General features: G+C 47.0%; 1 protein-coding gene and 1 long non-coding RNA gene across 6 annotated transcripts in view; one reads left to right on the top strand and one right to left on the bottom strand.

The window, feature by feature from the left end:
* The window catches only part of LOC309646927, a 28,579-nt gene extending 18,018 nt beyond the window's left edge, over nucleotides 1-10,561 (bottom strand). For both annotated transcript variants that reach the window (XR_014255659.1, XR_014255660.1), the window contains exons 1-2: nucleotides 10,471-10,561; nucleotides 9,182-9,524 (exon numbers count right to left, since the gene is read on the bottom strand). This is a non-coding gene — a long non-coding RNA (uncharacterized lncRNA). The remainder of the gene's footprint in view (nucleotides 1-9,181; nucleotides 9,525-10,470) is intronic.
* The window catches only part of SLCO5A1 (solute carrier organic anion transporter family member 5A1), a 129,146-nt gene continuing 118,852 nt past the window's right edge, over nucleotides 9,519-19,812 (top strand). For 2 of the 4 annotated variants that reach the window (XM_082433620.1, XM_082433617.1), the window contains exons 1-2: nucleotides 10,248-10,378; nucleotides 11,354-12,742. In XM_082433620.1, the coding sequence (XP_082289746.1) occupies nucleotides 11,845-12,742 (898 nt within the window). In that variant the 5' untranslated portion in view covers nucleotides 10,248-10,378; nucleotides 11,354-11,844. Of the gene's footprint in view, nucleotides 9,708-10,247; nucleotides 10,379-10,569; nucleotides 12,743-19,812 lie in introns of those variants that run through there. The other 2 variants (XM_082433618.1, XM_082433619.1) reach the window with 2 other exon arrangements.

Below are 19,812 nucleotides of genomic sequence, written 5' to 3'. Positions count from 1 at the left end.
AGAAAGGGACATTTTAAACTCCAGAGGAGAAACTGAAATGTGCAAACTGTCACAACAGTTCTTTTCTGTCTGAAAAATTACGCTTTTCCTCTGGTGTGAAATTTCGCAAACAAAACCAGCTAAAGGAAGGAAAAAAGATCGTGATGTTTCGATGTTATATTTCCATTGTTTACATGCCTATTTGCCTGGTCATTCCTCAGTTGGGACAAACTAAATTGAGACTAACAGCTCCAATTTTCACAGAGGGAATGACATAAGACAATTCATTTGTCATTTAAATCCCATTCCTTGATGACAGGTTACGCAGCACCCAAATGGAACACTAAATCCTTTAAAATCACTTCCCTGACGGTCCAAGTGGTACATTCTACTTGTACTGGGTCACTTGGTATTCAATAGTTACAACAAAGGAAGTAGAACAATTGTCAGGGTATCACTGACATCCAAAGAGAACGGAGCATAAAAGTCAGGCCAGAGATACAAGAACCTGCACACACGTGCCCAAACCAATAGCAATAATAGTTAAAAATAATATAGCGCTTCAACGTGGATTTTGGGAGTTTTTCTGCAGTCAGATAATTATCAAAAACGTCATCAACCAAAGAGGATAGAGAGGAGAGAAGGGGATTTGAGCGAACTGTGTAAAGAGCTCTTTTCCAGTGTCTTTATATTAAGGAAAGAATGTTTGAAAAGACAGGCAGCTCTGAGCTCCTGATCATTCTACACAGTACCCTACATTTCTGGGTTGTTTTTTTTTTTATATATAAATTAAAAAAAATATATTTATTTACTATTTATTTTTAGCTGTGTTGGGTCTTCCTGGCTGCACGTGGGCTTTCTCTAGTTGCGGCGAGCGGGGGCTACTCTTTGTTTCGGTGCGCGGGCTTCTTGTTGCAGTGGCTTCTCTTGTTGTGGAACACGGGCTCTAGGCGCGCGGGCTTCAGTAGTTGTGGCTTGCGGGCTCTAGAGCGCAGGCTCAGTAGTTGTGACACACGGGCTTAGTTGCTCCGCGGCATGTGGGATCCTCCTGGACCAGGGCTCGAACCCGTGTCCCCTGCATTGGCAGGCGATTCTTAACCACTGCGCCACCAGGGAAGTCCATTTCTGGGTTTTTTAATGAAAAGAATTCTACTATGTGGTGTTTGTGATTTGGGATCTCAGGACGCCAGGGTTGATTTCGTCTCTCTCTACAGGACTGGCTCTGAGGGAATGAGGCGAGGCTGACCAGTTATTCCCAGCCTTATGATGGAATGTGGGGCAGGTGGGCAGCAGTTTTCTGAGGGGTGGGCTTCACGGGCAGCTTGTTCTGCGATGCTCAGGTTCCCCAGTAAAGGAAAGGAATGCAGGGAAGGCTGGGGAGGAGTCACCAACTGGGAAAGAAACCACCACTAGTGACTGAAATGGTAGGCAGCCCTGTAGAAACCTGAATCTCAGTCACTGGGATCCAGTGGGAGACAATACAGCAAGGTGGCTAGGAGTGTAGATTTTGGAATGTGGCTGATCTGGGTTTGGATCTCTTTCCACACTTTCTAAGCTGAATGATTTAGGACAAGTTGATGATCAACTCAGATCTTCTGCTCCCTCCTCTGTAAAAGGGATTGGTAATATATAGCCAAGAGGGAAGATGAAAGAATGTCTGTAAGATATGCAGTCAGTCCTAATATGATAAATGAGAGGATAATTATTGTTTAACTTTTGTAAATCTTTGCATGGTGGTGGGATCCTGATGAGGAAGCAGTTCGTGTGGTTGAAAAATGGAAAACAAAACAAGACAAACAGAAGCATCCTAAAGGATGTATGATGTTTTATCGGTCTAAACATAATTTCCCAGATAGGAGCTAATCTAAGTGTGTGGTCTGCGTGAAATAGAAGATTCCAGATCCCCTGCCCTCCAACAATCAGGGAGGAGAAAATATGAATAAGATGAATACAAAAGGCAGCAATGCATAACTATAACAACGGCTAACATTTACTAGCCCCAACCTTGGTCCAGGCCCTGCTGTATGCATTTTGCAAAATTCTCTCATTTTCTGCTTACAACGACCCTGAGATAGATACTGGGATTAATCCCGACTTGGAAACGGAGGCAGAGAGGTTTAATAAGTTGTCCGAGCCTATACCGCCATAAACAGCAGAGCCAGACTTAAAATTTAGGTAGTTTGGCAATAGAGTTCTCTTGTCTCTCGTTAATCATTAAGATTAAATTACACACTAAAGTGCGTCATAGTCTAACAGGCAGCATTTTTCCCTTTCTGGTGATATGTAAAATAATGGTGTATCTTAGAATTGGGGCAGCTTCTTGCAATGAAATATGTATGAGTGACTCTATGCACTCACCACAAAGAGGAAATAGTGTTAGTTTGTCGTGGAGCCCTTGTTCTGACCCCCTCTGCTCTATCCATCCCACAGAGGGCACAGACCTTGGAAAGAGGGGCGGGGAAGTGAGAATGATTCTGCTGTCCCCCAGTCAGTCTGCCTTTCCAGCAGCAGGACTATATCACGGATTATTTATAACTGTCTGAGCATCAGGTCTTTGAGATAAATGTAACGAAATGAAGCCTGCTGCCTTCCCACCTGCTTTGTAGGGAGCCTCAACAGTGTGTCACTGCAGTGATTGTGTTGTTTTATATTATCTCGTGTTAATTATTCTTCTACGGCCTGGAATAAGATCACCTCCTTCAGGTCACCTCTGCAGATGTGAATCTTTCCACTCATCTAGGGAAGAAGCATGTTCTTGGCTAGGAAACAGAAATCCAGAAGGTAGGAAGGTGAGAGAAATTCCAGCTTTCTCTTGGCTTTACTCTCTGGATTCAGACTTTGAGATGTCTCCAGAGAGTTCAAGGTCATCCCTGAGGTAGATCCCAAAAGGGACTTCTGCTACAGAGGGACCCCAAACTGTGGAGGAGTAGCCCTAATTTACAAGCTGACTATCTCAGGTATTGCTTTTTGCCCAGAGAAATCACTCTGGGCTATTAGGCAGAAAGGGATTCTCTATAGGAAGTTATGAGCTTACAAACTCTCTGGAAGGGCTGTCTTTAGGTTGGGTGACCAGGAATGACTCTTAGAACTGCAGATCTGTCCTGCCAGGGAAGCTGGTCCATCTGCCACAATCTGGAAGGTGGGAATCAAAGGTCTTCACTGGTCTACTGATTTCAGGACTCCCTGTGTGGCTGGATCCAGAGATCCAATGCTGTAACTGCCTCTCAACCTCCAGAAGCTGGAGTTCGGACCAATGAAGGCTGAAGCAGAAATATACCACGTCTCCATGACCTGCTTGCTGGCATAAGAGTCATAGTGGGTGTGACCTGTGCTTTTTTCCACCTTCCAAAACTCACAAGCGTGTATCAATTCTTATCCAGAACCTGATCTGCCAAGGAGTCTGGGAAATGTAGGGTTTTTTTTGTTTGTTTTTCGTTTGTTTTGTTTTCCAGACTCTGACATTCAAGAAAAAACAGAAATGTCAGGGCTGCATGGCGAGTGCCCATCAACCATATCTAACACAATTCGTTTCATGTTATCCCACGTATTTGTTTTCTTTTACTGGCCTTTAGGCTTAAGGAAAGATCTGTTTAAGAATTCAGGCCTTGGGCTTCCCTGGTGGCGCAGTGGTTGAGAGTCTGCCTGCCAATGCAGGGGACACGGGTTCGAGCCCTGGTCTGGGAAGATTCCACATGCCGCGGAGCAACTGGGCCCGTGAGCCACAATTACTGAGCCTGCGCGTCTGGAGCCTGTGCTCCGCAACAGGAGAGGCCGCGATAGTGAGAGGCCCGCACACCGCGATGAAGAGTGGCCCCCGCTTGCCGCAACTGGAGAAAGCCCTCGCACAGAAACGAAGACCCAACACAGCCATAAATAAATAAGTAAAATTAAAAAAAAAAAAAAAAGAATTCAGGCCTTGGCCCATCTGCTGCCCTGTAGAGTGAGAGGGAAACTAGGGTTTGGGTCAGAATGTTAAAATCGGGTGCTGCCTCAAGAACTATGTGAGGTCTAGGATTTCACCCTTCCTCTAAGCTAACAAGTTAGCCTCCTACTGTTTCATGGATCCTGGGGAGGCGAGGCTGCAGAATCAGAGACAACGTACGTTGTTCCTCAGGCAAAAGCAGCAGGCCGAGTGCCAGGCTGATGTGTGTTCCAGCCCCCGTGCCCCCAAGTCCTAGGGGAGATGCAGAGTCCGTTGTGGATGCCTGCACACGCATTACGGGGAGGAGCGTTGAGCCTGGGGGGCTTCCCTGAAGTAAGCAGAACCAAGCCTGTCCTCTGGCCAGGGGGAAAGGTTACCTCACCCCTCAAGGTTGCCAGCTGCAAACACAACCCTGAGAAATGGCCTGGGTAAGGAGTGGCGAGGGCCTTGCGTTTTCGACATACCCACAAAGAATGGGCGGAGATGCTGAGGGCCATGGCAGATGGCCTCTCCTCTCTCGTGCCTTCCCCAGGCCCAGGTGGCAGCAGAGGTAATTATGAAAATCTTTCAAGGGAATGCGAATCTTTGGGGACAAATGTCTCTTCTTCACAGGGAATTCTCTCCTCATTACTAGCCTTGGAGTATCTGGCATTTTGTTTTGTTTTGGTTTTTATTTTCTTGGCCGCAAGACGCGGCATGCGGAACTTCCCCGACCAGGGGTCGAACCATGCCCCCTGCAGTGGAAGCGTGGAGTCTTAACCACTGGACCGCCAGGGAAGTCCCTCTGGCATATTTTTATTAAGGGAGTTTCTAGGAGGTCCTGGTTGATAGAGTCTTGTCATCTTGTCCTGACTGCTTCCCAGAGGCACTGCCTGATTTCTTGGCTCCTTTAGAGGGTGACCAAGTGTCTAAGTGTTCATCAGACTGTGGTTCCTTGGGCTGGGGACTTGCAGTGCTAAAACTGACATGGTGGTCACCATACTCAATTCACTGTACCCCAGGGCCAGATTTGTCCCTCTTCTGCTTTACCCAGCTTGAAATTTGCTTCTCAGTAAGGGCACAAATGCCAAGTTCTGTTAAGCGGGTACCTTATAACCTTATAATCAGTAATACCATGTTGGATATTTGAAAGTTGCTAAGAGAGTAGATCTTAAACATCCTCACTACAAGAAAAAAAAATTGTAACCAAATATAGATTTACTGTGGTGATCATTTTGCAGTATATACATACTATATCAAATCAGTATATTGTACATCTAAAACTAATACAGGGGCTTCCCTGGTGGTGCAGTGGTTAAGAATCTGCCTGCCAATGCAGGGGACACAGGTTCAAGCCCTGGTGGGGGAACTAAGATCTTGCAAGCCCCATAGTGTCGCCAAAAAATAAAAAAATTAAATTAAAAGAATAGAGATGCAATTTAATTATGTCACAGAGGTTAGTAGTCTGTATACTTCTTCAGGGTCTGTGAATAAAGCTGTATTTCAATTATATATATTGAAATACATTGAACTGAATTTATATGTATGTATGAAATGTTACCTTTAAAATACAACTTATCCTCTCTTCAAGAACCAATACTAATTCAATTAGAGTACTGGCAACTATGTATTATATATATATATAATTTTTTTTTTAACTTTTTTTTTTAACTTTTAAATTTTTATTATTTTTATTAAATTTATTTATTTATTTATTTATGGCTGTGTTGGGTCTTCGTTTCTGTGCTAGGGCTTTCTCCAGTTGTGGCAAGCGGGGGCCACTCTTCATCGCGGTGCGCGGGCCTCTCACTATCGCGGCCTCTCTTGTTGCGGAGCACAGGCTCCAGACGCGCAGGCTCAGTAATTGTGGCTCACGGGCCCAGTCGCTCCTTGGCACGTGGGATCTTCCCAGACCAGGGCTCGAACCCGTGTCCCCTGCATTGGCAGGCAGACTCCCAACCACTGCACCACCAGGGAAGCCCTATGTATTATATTTTAAGCCCAGAAAATATTCTAGACCAAAACCCAGTTCTTCTTCTTTTGTCTGGGAGACCTCTGAATTGAAACTTCTTAAGGAAAAAGGGATGGGAGTGGAGGAAGGGGTCCCTTCTGCTTTCCCTGCCCCATTCTCCAGAGCAGTTAGATTTTAAGCCTATAGAATGGCCTAGGTAATTCCAAAAGCTACCATCTTATTATATGAAGATTGGGAAAGAAGCAATTTATGTGTAAATTAGACTGATTAGTGACTTAGAGGAAGCATCAGCATGCCTGGAAATTTGAAGAGAGTTTATAGTCACGTGCTTCCTCTCCCAATATACCTAACAAGGCAGGTATTCTGGTCTCGGCAACTGTACTCTTTCATATCGTGTGAAATAAGCCATGGGGGTAGCAGAATCCCATGAAATAAGTCCATTTTTATTTTTTTCTCTGAATCTGAAGATTAGGGCTGATGGAGGTACACCTGGCCTTTTCCAAAGTCACATTTAACTATGAAAGGGAAAGCTCAAGAATGTCTGTTGCTAAATGTTTACTTCTTGTTTCCTCTATGAGTAGCTAATTGGACCTTTTGTATCCTGTCTATAAATCGTGATCTTTCCATTAGTGGTAATAAAAAAACCTATAGGTTCTTAGAATTGTGTTCTGGTGTAACTGTGGTAATTGACCATGAATAAACAGCGTGTGGCAGGGACATGATTATTGGACTTTCAGCAAGGAAGCCCTCTGCTGGCACCTGGTGTGACAGATTGAATTTGCTGTAGAACACTGATGTCTGTGGCTGTGCCTGAAATGAGAGAATGGGCCACAGAGCTTGGAAGGATGTAATAGGAGGAAGATTGATTCTGTTTGGATCCAGAATAAGCTCAGAGAAGTAATCAGGTACAGGAAGTGCCACATAGTAGCTAAGATCTGGGCCAGGGTGGCAGCTGGAGACATATTTCCTGTTTATGGACAAGTGACAGGAGGCTTGATGGCATCTCAAGAAGAGGGGACAGGGGCAGGGGATGAGGAATGAATGTCTTTGCCCTGTCTGATTGGTCAGTTTGGCAGTTGCCAGATCAGTGCTATCTCGACGCGGACTTGGAGCACACACCAACTGTTCTTCGGTGTCAGCTGACTTATTTTGTCCTCTAAGGATCAGCTGTATGTATGGTAGATGTTGGGCTAAAGTAAGATAATTAACAGATACAAGATGCATCGAAAAGTCAAGCTGCTATATGATTAAAAGGGAGAGAGTATAGAGTCAGAGGTAAGAGCATGGACTTTTTTTTTTTTTTTTAGCAAAAGAAGGATTGATGTGACAGAGCACATTTTCAAAGTATGTACACCTCATGTCCAGGGCTCTCTGAGAAGGGCACAAACATTTATTGGCTGTACTATGCATTAAGGCACAGGCTGAATGTCTCACCTATGTCATTTCATTCTACCCTCTTGGTACTTTCTTTTTTTTTTTTTTTTAAATTTTTAAAATTTATTTATTTATTTTTGGCTGCATTGGGTCTTCGTTACTATGCGTGGGTCTCTCACTGAGGCGGCTTCTCCTGTTGCAGAGCACAGCCCTAGGGCACGAAGGCTTCAGTAGTTGTGGCTCGCGGGCTCTAGAGCACAGGCTCAGTAGTTGTGGCGCACGCGCCCAGTTGCTCCTCGGCATGTGGGATCTTCCCGGACCAGGGCTTGAACCCATGTCCCCTGCATTGGCAGGCAGATTTTTAACCGTTGCGCCACTAAGGAAGCCCCCTTGGTACTTTCAAGTAGGTAATTGGGTCCTCATTTTACAGATGAGGAAATCAAGATAACTAACCATTGAATAAATTGTTCGTGGCCATAATAATTGAGCTGGGATGAAAATTCAAGTTGATTCTATACTCTTTTCACTATCCCATGATGCTTTCCAGTATTAAATGGGCTCTCCTAAGAGAATAAATTATCTACTATCTTTGGGCCTTTAAAACTGTCACGTAAAACACTATAAGAAACAGTTAGTGGAAGCTTATTTCTCTATCCAAAAATTAAAAAAAAAATCTATCTTGGAGTAAAATGATTTTTAAAGCAGATTAAAAGCTTATTTTAGCCTTCCCTAGGGAATGAAGTATTACGGAGCATGGACTTTTTATCATCCAGAGACTAGCTATGTGCCTTTACCAAGTTACTTAATCTCTCTCCACTTCCCTCATCACGCTGTAAAGTTGACCCAGCGCCCTCACTGAAGGCCAGGGGCCACCGAAGTGACTTTGGCATGGCAGCAATGGTCAGTGCAGTCACCGGTAATTGTAGAACAGCCGCTCCCCTAGCTAGATCACCATCTTCCTCCGTCAAAGTTCTTCAGCGTCCTCCCACATGCTACAGCTAACGGGCTCTTTTCCGTTATCATCCTATTTGGCTTCTCTTCAGCCTTTCCTGCATCTGAGCATGCCCTTCTTAAAGTTTTCTGCTCCCCTGGCTTCTAAGACAGTCCCTCTTTTCTGACTCTTCACAGATCTCTCTGACCCTTGCTTCTAATCTCCCTTCTTATATTTTCCCCTCTCCAGCTCTCAGATCATGGTGTCCTCAGGGCCCTGCCCTTAGCCTACCTCTCCTCACATCTCCTGCACCATCTTCCTTCTTCACCTCATGCTGTCTCAGGCTAATGCCTCCTAATTCACATCCCTAATCTGGGATGCCTGTGTGTTATATGTCCACTGGCTTATGGGACATGTACACTCAGATGTCCCAAAGGCATTTCAAAGTCAATGCATCTAAAGGAGAAGCATCTTTCCCCTAAGATCATGTTTATCCTCCTGTGTTTTTCTGGGACCTCATCCACCCAGTCACCCAAGTGTGAAGCTTGAGAGACATCTTATATTGGCCCATTTTCTCAGTCTCCAGATGACATCAGCTTTCAAGTCTGGCCACTTCTACCTTGTCAGTGTTTTCAAGCAGTTCCTTCCTCTCCATGCTCCCACCACTGAGATTGCTTCCTAACTTGTCTCATGCCCTCCGAGTGGCTTAGATTTACCCACCACTGCCAGAACCAGCTTGCTGGTGACCAAGTCAGGATGTCACTGGCCCTTCAGAGCTCACAGCACACGACCTATGAAGCCCTTGCTGATCTTTCCTACTCTGCCACTTGCCGTGAGCCCTCTGCCCCATCCCTGCAATCACCCTGCGACTCACCTACCTACTTCCTCTCAGCACCATGCCCTGGTGCCTTTGCACATGCCTTTCCTTCTGCCTGGAAATGAAGATCTAATCGGTTAATAATGCATATTAGGTTCTCCAGTGTCACCCTGTATAGAATTTACCACGTTGTTTTAGGCTACTTACAGGGGTATGTCTTCCACAAGACAGAGGTTTCCTCAGTGCAGGGATCTGTCCTGTTCATCTTTGGTCCCCAGAACCTACTATGGTTTCTGAGACATGGTGGGTGTCCACGGCACAGAATAAACGAACAGAAACAATGTCCTTATTCCGAGTGGGCTCTCTACCTGAGCAGCTGACTTTTCTGGAGACCTGCTCCCTCTGGCTCCTCGCGTTCCCCCGCCTCTCAGGTGATGGGCAGCCGGGCGGCTCGCTGCCTTCCGGCTGGGCTGGGCTGGGCGGTTGCCCGCGCGCCTGCGCCCTCTGCTGCTCCTCTCAGGGCGCGTCTGTGCGCGTGTGTCCGGAGAGGCTACGGAGACAGGCGAGGGGTGGGGGGAAGAGTTCAGCCTGAGTCACAGACTTCATTCACTGATTCTCGGCGGCTGGACCGAGGCTTCCTGCCGAGGGGACTCCCAACTACTCTCGCACCTCCACGGTCCCCACCTCCCGCCGTTCCACTCTCAGCCAAACAGACGGACTGGCTGACTCACGAGTGAGTAGCGGCGGCTCGTGCGCCCCGGCAGCGCGGCGAGCTGTCCCCGGCGGTCCTGTCCTCCTGCGGGTGGTGTGTGTCTGTGTGCGCGCGCGCGCGCAGGAGGTGTTCCCCGGGGCGCCACGCCGGCCCCGAGAGCCGCCGGCCGGGGTCCGTGTGCCCTTCCGAGGCTGCGCTGCGCTGCGGGTGCCCGCTCCGCAGGGGCTCGGACGCCCGCGGCGCGGGGAGCGAGTTTGCCGGGATTCCCCGGCTCGGTGCGCGGCAGCCGGTGGGATTCCCCGGGAAGGCGCCTGGGCAAGGAGGCGGCGGGGAAGCCCCGGCTGTGAGTGGCTGGCGGGCCGGGAATCTGGGAGCGGGGCTGGCACAGCAGAGCCGAGGGAGACGCCGGAGCGGCCGCCCCTGGAGCCCAAGCTCTCCGCTTTTCTCCCTTACCCTTCCTCCTTTCTTTTCTCAGCAGCATCACAAAAGCGCGCGGCAGAGTGAAACCCAGTGCAGCGAAGTGCGGCTCTCTTCTCCCACCTGGTGCACATCCCCCACGGGCCGGAGGAATGGAGTGGGAGTCCCCGAGATTAGGGGCGCATGTTTACCCCGGGGACACACCTGTTTTCGGCTCGCGTTGAATTCAAGCAGGGTGCCGGATCGCGCGAGGGGGTTCCGACACAGACACGCCGGTGTGTGTGTGTGTGTGTGTGTGTGCGTGCGTGCTCGCCTGCGCGCACCCGGAGCCCACGCTCGCAGACTGCGCGGGATGTAAATAGCACACCTCCCTGCCCGCCTGCGAGTGCCAAGCCGGATCCGTGGGCTCCCAGCGCGCTGTGACAACGCGCCGGCATCTCTTTGTTTGGTTGTGGCTTCCCCACCTCTCCGCAAAGCAAATTGATTTTCTGTTTCGCTTGACACAGCGCGCTGGGACTTCGTGTGGGCCGCAGCCTCGAACGCCCCTGGTATTTGTAATTGAATAGTTCTCCCCGGCGGCTGGGGGCAGGGGTGTTATTTTTAGTGTTGGGAATAAAGAGGCAAGCACGCTGACCTTTTTGCTGCTGCCTTGGGCTTTGAATACGTGTCTCTGATGGAGAAGACGGATTCACATCCAGTCGCGCACATGTGCCTGCGCACAATTGTGTACACACATTTCTACACACCTAGCTCCCCCCCCCCCCGCTTTCTTTTCTTTTTAAAAATCGGGAGTGGGAGTGCACAGTGTTTGTAAAACAAAAAGCAAAACCAAAACCAAAAAACTTTCCTTTGTTCTTTTGGGCCTTTTCTATTTTGAGTAACGGAGTAGGAGTGCCAAAAGGTTGCAATTAGTTCACTAGAATAAAAGACAACTGTCTCTGAGTCAGAGCTGCCAGGTTGATATTTATTAACATATAAAAGCAGATGCGCTGTTTAAGGCAAAAGGGGCGGGGCGGGGGCAGGTCCACGGTAGACAATGAGGGAGGGTCTCTGACGACCGCCTGCTGCTTGCTGTTCCGGCACTAGAGGCTGCAGCCTGCGGCCGCCTCCTCCTCCAGGGCTTCGCTCCTCTTTCGTCCCTCGGTCTCACTTGGGACCTTCCGAGTGCCCCAGCGCTGTCCCCCGGGGCGCCGGGACGCCGGTCCCAGCCGCAGCCGCCCTTCGCTGACCGCCCTCTCTCTGCTTTGCAGGTTGGCAGCTTTGCGCCCGAGGGTGTCGCGAGCCGAGGCGACGAGGGCAGAGCGCCTCTGGCCCAGCCAGCCGGGCGGATGCGGCGCGGGCTGCAGCGCTAACCGCCCCCACGCTGGGCACTGGGCGTACGCGCTCCGGGCTGCAGGGGGAGCGGCGGCGGCGGCGGCGGCGGAGGGGATGCGCCCGGGACGCGCAAGGCTCCTGCCGCGAGCTGCCAACCCGAGGTGGACCCTAAGGGCTCATCGCAGGACCGCGCGGACCCCTGCCCTCCGGGGCACGCGGCTGCGGAGCCTCGGGGCCGCGTCTGCGGTCAGGATGCCCTGGGCACCTCCCTGCTGGTGAGGATGCCCTACTGCGCGGCTCCGCATCCCCAGCCCCGGTCCCTGGTGGGCACGACTGCCTGGGCCCGGCTTCCGCCCCTCCTGCCGGTGGATGAAAAGCGCCGGAGTCCCTGAGTGCGATCGGCGATCGAATCTGAATTCTAAGAGCCATGGAAGGAGGCACTGGGCTGCAGCCCCAGGCGGGAGAGCAGCTGGAAGCCAGCGCCAGAGTAGGAGCGGTCCAAGAGAAGTGCGAACCCGAGACCTTCAGGTCCAAGAGTTTACCCGCCCTGAACAGCGCCTCCTGCAGGCCAGACCTGAATCCCGCCGGAGAAGACTCCAAGCCCGCCTCCGGCCATCAGGAGTTGAAGCCAGGCCCTGGCCCGCGGGCCCCCAGCCCCTCCGCCCCGTCTACTTCGGCAGAGACGGCAGGGCTGGTGGAAAGTCACCACAGGGTGGAAATCGGCAAACCCATTTCGGTGTCCTCCACTTTGGCCATGCTCCAGGGCAGAAGGTGTCTCTATGTGGTCCTCACCGATTCCCGGTGTTTCCTGGTTTGCATGTGCTTTCTGACCTTCATCCAGGCGTTAATGGTCTCCGGGTACCTGAGCAGTGTCATCACCACCATCGAAAGGCGCTACAGCCTGAAGAGTTCCGAGTCGGGGCTGCTGGTCAGCTGCTTTGACATCGGGAGCTTGGTGGTGGTAGTGTTCGTCAGCTACTTTGGCGGCCGGGGGCGGCGGCCCCTGTGGCTGGCCGTCGGGGGACTCCTCATCGCCCTGGGGGCCGCCCTCTTCGCTTTACCTCACTTCATCTCGCCCCCCTACCAGATCCAAGAGCTGAACGCCTCGGCGTCCAACTACGGCCTGTGTCAGAATGGCAACTCCTCGGCCACGGCGGAGCCTCCCCACTGCCTCAAGGACTCGGGGGGGAACAGTCACTGGGTCTACGTGGCTTTATTCGTTTGCGCGCAGATTCTCATTGGAATGGGCTCCACACCTATTTATACCCTGGGACCAACCTACTTAGACGACAATGTCAAGAAAGAAAACGCATCCTTGTACCTAGGTAAGACTTTCCTCTCTGATAAGCTTGGACTCAAAAATCAAAAGGAAGCACTTTCACATTTTGCTGGATGTTGTGTATAATATATGGCGTTATATCTTATATATATGCATTAAGCTTCAGTTTATTTTTTGTTTTCTTTTTCTGTTTTTTGCCTTAGTGTGGTGTGTTTTCTGTTTGGGGAAGAATCAAATAGCTGAGGGTTCTTTGAACTAATTTTCAGACTCGCACTTGTCTTTTCCCAAGTAATACAAACTTTTAACTGTGGGGTGCTTCTCTCTGTTGCTGCCTATCTTTGGAAAAGCTCGAATTTATCAAGCTTATCTTCTCAAAGCTGTCCTTCTAGAAGGGTCAGGAAGGAATAGAAGTAACTGGTGTGTGGAATAAGGTTATTTACTACTTTCATCCACTGCTGCTTCTCATTCCTGCCCCCAAGAGCAGAGTTAGTGGAGAACGCAGATTACATGAAACACACTTTATTGACTTCATCTCTGTATTCATTACGTATCATGTGCGTCACTACTTAAAAAAAAACTTGAGTGATACCGAATGACTAGATTATCTTTATACAGAAGCAACATCACAGGTTGTAAAGTTTATCCAAAACGATTTTTGTTGTTGGTTTGAAGACCCTCAGTTACATGATATTGGGGGAAACATCATTACTATTTTCTGAGAAGCAGTACCCTAGGACAGTGAAAGGGCAGTGAAAGTGATACTCAACGAAGAGGGCTATGCTTTTTGCTCAGTATGACTGCTGTCCCCAGAATCGGTTACAGAGGGTGTCTGAGCCACTTATAGTCCCCAGTAACTGGCCCAAATGCATCAGGACAAGAGTTTTATAATTTGTTTTTATTATTAAATGTAAGAGAGAGAAATCTCTATTCAGGCAGAGAGGAATAGCTTGCTTGTTACTTTGCCTCCATGTTTTCTAACATTTGTTATGACAAATTTTCAAACATCCAGGAAAGTTGAAACAATAGTACAATGAACATCAGTATATCCACCACCTAGACTCAATAGTTGTTCACTTTATCCTATTTACTTTATCAATTTGTGTGTGGGTATAGAAATATATATACTTTTGGGTGGGACGTTAAGCCCTTTGAAAGTAATTGTAGACATCTTTAGGCTTCAGCACATATCTTCTGAAAATAAGGACATTCTTTTACATAACTCAGGAGCTTAAAACATCCTAAGAAAGTTAATAAGCATTCCATATGATTATCAAATTCCAGTCCATATTCAAATTTCCTTAATTGTCCACTCAGAGTCTTTTTTAGCTATATACATTTCTTTTTAAAAAAATTTTATTACTGATATTTATTTTTTTAAAGTAATTTTAATTAATTAATTAATTTATTGGCTGCGTCGGGTCTTTGTTGCTATACGCGGGCTTTCTCTAGTTGCGGTGAGCGGGGGCTACTCTTCATTGTGGTGCACGGGCTTCTCATTGTGGTGACTTCTCTTGTTGCCGAGCATGGGCTCTAGGCACGTGGGCTTCAGTAGTTGTGGCACGTGGGCTCAGTAGTTGTGGCTCGTGGGCTCTAGAGCACAGGCTCAGTAGTTGTGGCGCACAGGCTTAGTTGCTCTGCTGCATGTGGGATCTTCCCAGACCAGGGATCTACCCTGTGTCCCCTGCATTGGCAGGCGGATTCTTAACCACTGCGCCACCAGGGAAGTCTGCTACATACATTTTCAAACCAGGAGCCAGTTGAGATTCATTTATACATTGCATTTGGCTGTTTGCCTTCTTAGCATTTGCTAAACTAGAGCAGTGCCTCAACTTTTTTCTTTCTCTACCACATAGACTTTTTGAAGTGACAAGGCTAGTTGATTTGTGGAATGTTCCACATTCTAGATTTATCTGATTATTTCCTCGTGGTGTCACTTACCTTGTTCCTCCATTCCCTATATTTCTTGTAAACTGGAAGTTCAGTCTAAAGGTGTAATTCGATTCAGATGAAACGTTTTCGGCCAGACTACTTCATAGGTGACACTCCGTGTTTTCTATTAGATGCATCTGGCCATTCATTAGTGTTGCTGAGTTTAATCACTTAGTTGCGTGGGTGATTGCTAGGTCTTTCCATTGCTAACATACATTTCTCTCTTTGAAAATAATCAGCAATCTTCAGAGTGACACCTTGACTCTGTAAATATCCCAGTTGTTTTCTTTATTCTTACTGATCTTTTCCTCCATTTACTTTGAAAACTCAGGTCTCCCTTCCATCCCACTTCTAGGTACCATTGACACAAATCTGCTTCATGAAAAACACAGGCAGAGCCCCACGCAAAGAGAGAACATCCACTAGTAAGAGCCCTGAGATTTAACTTTTCTGGTAGTGGTTGCCCATCAAGAATGAAAAGAGCAAGTACGTATTCTGTGTTGAGCGCGGTGCTCCTTATGGGAAGACCGAAAATGAGACACAATCCCAGCAACTGAGGTGCCTTCAACGTAATGAAGAAACATTTCCAGTTTAAGGTAACAAGTGAAGTGACATGTGAAAGGGGAAGAAAGTTCTACAAACGGGATTTGCTCCCTCCCCCCTCCTCCACCTACCGCCTCCTCCTCCTCTCCTTCTTTAGATATTGACTAATAATTGTTTTTCTTGGAAAACATTTTGATGAATGCCTTAGGGCACATTCTTTGGGAAACTCATGAGAATTCTGCTTTGTAGTACATGGCTCTCAGTAAAAGCTCGAGTGGTTTGAGTACCAGGAATCTTACCTGTATTCTTTTATTTAATACTCTTAATGGCCTTATGAGATGGGAATTGTTTTCCCTTATGAGATGGGAATTGTTTATGAATGAGGAAACTAAGGCTCAGAGAATTTAAGTGGCTTGCTTATGGGCGTCAAACCCACGCCTGTCTGACCCCAGAGACCTTGAACTTCCCTCCACCCCGCATGCTTTTTGGCAGGAGGATCTGAAAGTCAACTGAAACCAAAAGATGGGCCACGTTCAGTAGAGTTCTGAATATGGTGCAGAAGGATGCAGAACTGGCCTAAAGTCATCAAAACAAGACCATTCTTTAGACCTTTTAAAGCAGCTTTTACAGGTTACCTCCATACAAATTCAAATCAGGGAGACTACTATATTCTTAGAACATGAGCAGCGTTAACCTATTATCACGTGGGATTTTTCCTAATAAATAACTGGTTATATATCTTTGTTATTTTCTGCAAAACTGTTCTTCTATATTACCTTGTCCCCTCTCCACCCTTTTCTTAGCTTTTTGGTCAGTCTTTCTAACTGATGACAACCACAGAAGAAGAAGAAGGGGGAAAAAAAGCAGGTAGCAGATTAGTAATTGCAGGCAGGAACAAATATCTGAATTAAAATAGAAACCATTGAAATGGAATGTAAATGTATACCTTAATCTTTTGAAAGTTCCGGTGTTAACATTCTGGCAGCTTTCAGTGTAGAAGAGATGTGGTCATAGATGAGATCCAGTGGTCTTTGCACCCATTCAATGCCCTAACTCCTTCTGCAAGGAGAGAGGTTCAGCGTTGACCCGGAGCATAGAGAAAGCTTTGTAGTTATGAAGAAGTAAGGTTAGCAAGTGCACCATGGTTTGTAATTGTATCTCAAGGAGAGAGAGAAAGTGTGACATTTTGCAGGGCAAGAAATTCATGAACCAAACAGGGAAGCAAGAGAGAATGGCTAACCAGGTGGGAAAAGGAAGAAAAAGGATGCTTTTCTAGAATAGAAAGCCACAACTCCGATTGGGTGATATTCAGGATAGGTGAGGATTGGCAGTGGGCCAGCCGTTGGCCAAGAGGTGTGGGGACAGCCACCCCACCTCCCTGGTGTGTCCCCTGTCACTTCACACCCCAGAAAAGGGTCGGAGTCGGGACAGTGCCTTAGAAAGAGCACCGGCCGAGGCCGATCTGTATTTTCGTCTGGCTCTACCAGTGACTGGTCAGGAGACAGATCTGATCGTAGACAAATCCCTTAACTTCTCCCAGCCTCTGTCTCCACCTGGAGATTGTTACATTTGTTTCCCGCACGGTAATATTTTGAGGAGCAAATGGGATTACATGTGGGTAAAGCACTGTGCCAGCTGGAAGCGGCAGCACTTTGCTGTGTTAGAAGCGAATTCAGACTCATCCTGGAGACTGGGCAGAGTGAGGAGCGGAAGATATTCTACTCCATCTGAGCAGCAAAACCTTTAAACATATCTCTTTACAATTGGGAAAAAGGAAAGAAGCATTATGTAGGAAATTAAAACTTTGTATGGGAGATCACTCCTTAGACATTGTACAGGACAATTTTTTTTTACAGTTTGAATATTTAGTTGCCCATGCTTTTAAAAAAAAATATAGAATATTGGCTTTATTCCTTGTATTGTACAATATATCCTGCTAGTTTATTTTATACATAATAGTTTGCATCTCTTAATCCCCTACCCCTGTATTGCCCCCGCTTCCCTTTCCCTACTGGTAACCACTAATTTGTTCTTTACATCTGTGAGTCTGTTCCTTTTTTTGTTATAGTCAACTGGTTTGTTGCTTTTTTAGATTCCACATATAAGTGATATCATACAGTATTTGTCTTTTTCTCTCTGACTTATGTCACTTAGGATAATACCCTCCAAGCCCATCCATGTTGCTGCAAATGGCAAAATTTTGTTTTTCTTATGACTGAGTAATATTCCATTGTGTATATATATATATATATATGTATCTTGCATCTTCTTTATCCGTTCATCTGTTGATGGACACTTAGGTTACTTCCATATCTTGGCTATTGTAAATAATGCTGCTATGAACATTGGGGTATATGTATCTTTTCAAATTAGTGTTTTTGTTTCTTTTTGATATATACCCAGGAGTGGGATTGCTGGATCATACGGTAGTTCTATTTTTAGTATTTTGAGAAACCTCCATACTGTTTTCCACAGTGTTGGCACCAATTTACATTCCCACCAACAGCGTAGAAGGGTTCCCTTTTCTCTGTACAGGAAAATCTTGATCAGTGTTTCGGCAATGTTATATTGTGATTAATTGCATTTTCTGAGACCCCAAGGTTTTACTACCAGAACTTTCTTCCTGTCGACCTTTGACAAACATCTTTCTTTAATGTAGGGACATTTATATAATGTATATTTGCATCTAGTGTGACGTAACAAAAGCTCTTTTGAAGTCTGAGGGCCTATGTGTCCTAGCTTCACGACTGTGGGTTTTCATTTGTCCGCATATTCTGTGCAGGATGTTGGTGAGCAAGAACTGGTCCCAAATTATGAATAAATTAAAAAAAAATCAGAAGTAATTACTGTTCTTTTAAAATAAGTTCCTGATGACTTATTCTTTTTTTGTTTTTGACATTTTTTCAGTCTTTTAAAAGTAGAATGAGCTTGAAATTAGTTGAGTTCTATTTCATCAAGATTTTGTAGTCGTACAAACATATATGTGTGTATATGACTGTCTATCTCTCCATCTGTCTGGCATACATTGCTCTTTCTGAGTATGAAAACCCTTAAACATATCTTTTTTTTTTTTTTTTTGGGTTGCGCCCTGTGGCTTGTGGGATCTTAGTTCCCCAACGAGGCGACTTGAAAGCACCCAGCTGTGAAAGTGCCCAGTTCTAACCACTGGACCACTAGAGAATTCCCTAAACATATCTCTTTTGTATGTAATTAGAAAAAAGAAAAGAAGTCACTTCTTCAAAACATTGTCTAGAAAATCTTGATTGGTTTTTAGCAATGTTTTATAGAACAATCTATATCTAAATAAGATTTTATATTCATAAAAACAATGAAAGATACACATACGTATCTTTCAGCTCAGTGTTCCCTAGAACCATATAACCAAGTGTATCTGTGACTTTGACAAGTTAGGGCGTTATTCATCTTGAGCAACAAGCCAGCTAGGGTAGGTGGTCAAGGGCGGTCCAGCCTTCCATGGTGCCAGCTTCCTCTCTCTTCCTGCCCAGCCCTTCTTAGCAGAGGCTGCTGCACCTCCGGCATCACAGCCTGTCCCTTAGAGAAGAAGGAAGTGGAGGAGGGGATGTGTCGTTGGCCAGAATGGAGTCCCCGGCCTCTCCTAGCTAACAGGACTTTTGGGAAGGCGCGTTTTAGATTTTCCAGTCTTTGTGGGAGAGGAAGGCAAGTAAGATGAGGGTGGAGTTGAGCAGTGAGTGGCCTCTAGTTACACTTTTGCCTCAGTAGCCAGAGATTTCAGGCCTTCCCCCTCACCCCCCGCCACTATTAATAAACTATCCTAAGTGGGGTGTAGCATGAGCTTTCCAGATCTTTCTGTTGGCATTTTGAAAGGCCTTAATAAATAGCACCCTTTCACTGGAGTTCTGAGCTAATCGAGAAATAAGTCAAAGGAGTAAACAAACACATGGGAGCCAAAGTATCACTTTTTAGAACTGATGGAAGTGAGCTTGAAAATGTAGCTCATATCTTTGTGCAAATGGACCTTCTAATAATCGCAGTATTTTTAAAAATTAATTAATTAATTAATTAAGTTTTGGCTTCGTTGGGTCTTTGTTGCTGCGCGCGGGCTTTTCTCTGGTTGCGGCGAACGGGGGCTACTCTCCGTTGCGGTGCGCGGGCTTCTCACTGCGGTGGCTTCTCTTGTCGCGGAGCACAGCCTCTAGACGTGCGGGCTTCAGTAGTTGTGGCGCTCAGGCTCAGTAGCTGTGGCGCACGGGCTTAGTTGCTCCGCGGCATGTGGGATCTTCCTGGACCAGGGCTTGAACCCGTGTCCCCTGCATTAGCAGGCGGATTCTTAACCACTGTGCCACCAGGGAAGCCCCATAATCGCAGTATTAAATAGACTTACCCATCCAGCTGCCGGCAATGCTGGATCTCAACAGGGTGGCAGCCCTGGGTCTCCCCACGTGACCTGTGGTCGAGGGGTGTGTGTGCAAGATTTGTGCTGAAAAGGAGCAGGGGAGAATTTTTATGCCCCGTGTGCACACTCACCTCCAAGAGGCAAAGAGGAGGAGATGAACTGAGCATCCCAGTTTATTTTCAGATTAATCTGTCACGTTAATCCCCTTCTGCTTTCCCAGGGAGGGCAGTGATGGGGGCATGAGGCGGGTCAAGAGAGGAAAGATCATG

Source organism: Balaenoptera physalus (assembly GCF_965194825.1).
Source record: "Balaenoptera physalus genome assembly, chromosome: 17".
Classification (NCBI taxonomy): Eukaryota; Metazoa; Chordata; class Mammalia; order Artiodactyla; family Balaenopteridae; genus Balaenoptera; species Balaenoptera physalus.
Note: the sequence above shows the minus strand (reverse complement) of the source record. Positions and strands in the feature narration are given on the sequence as shown.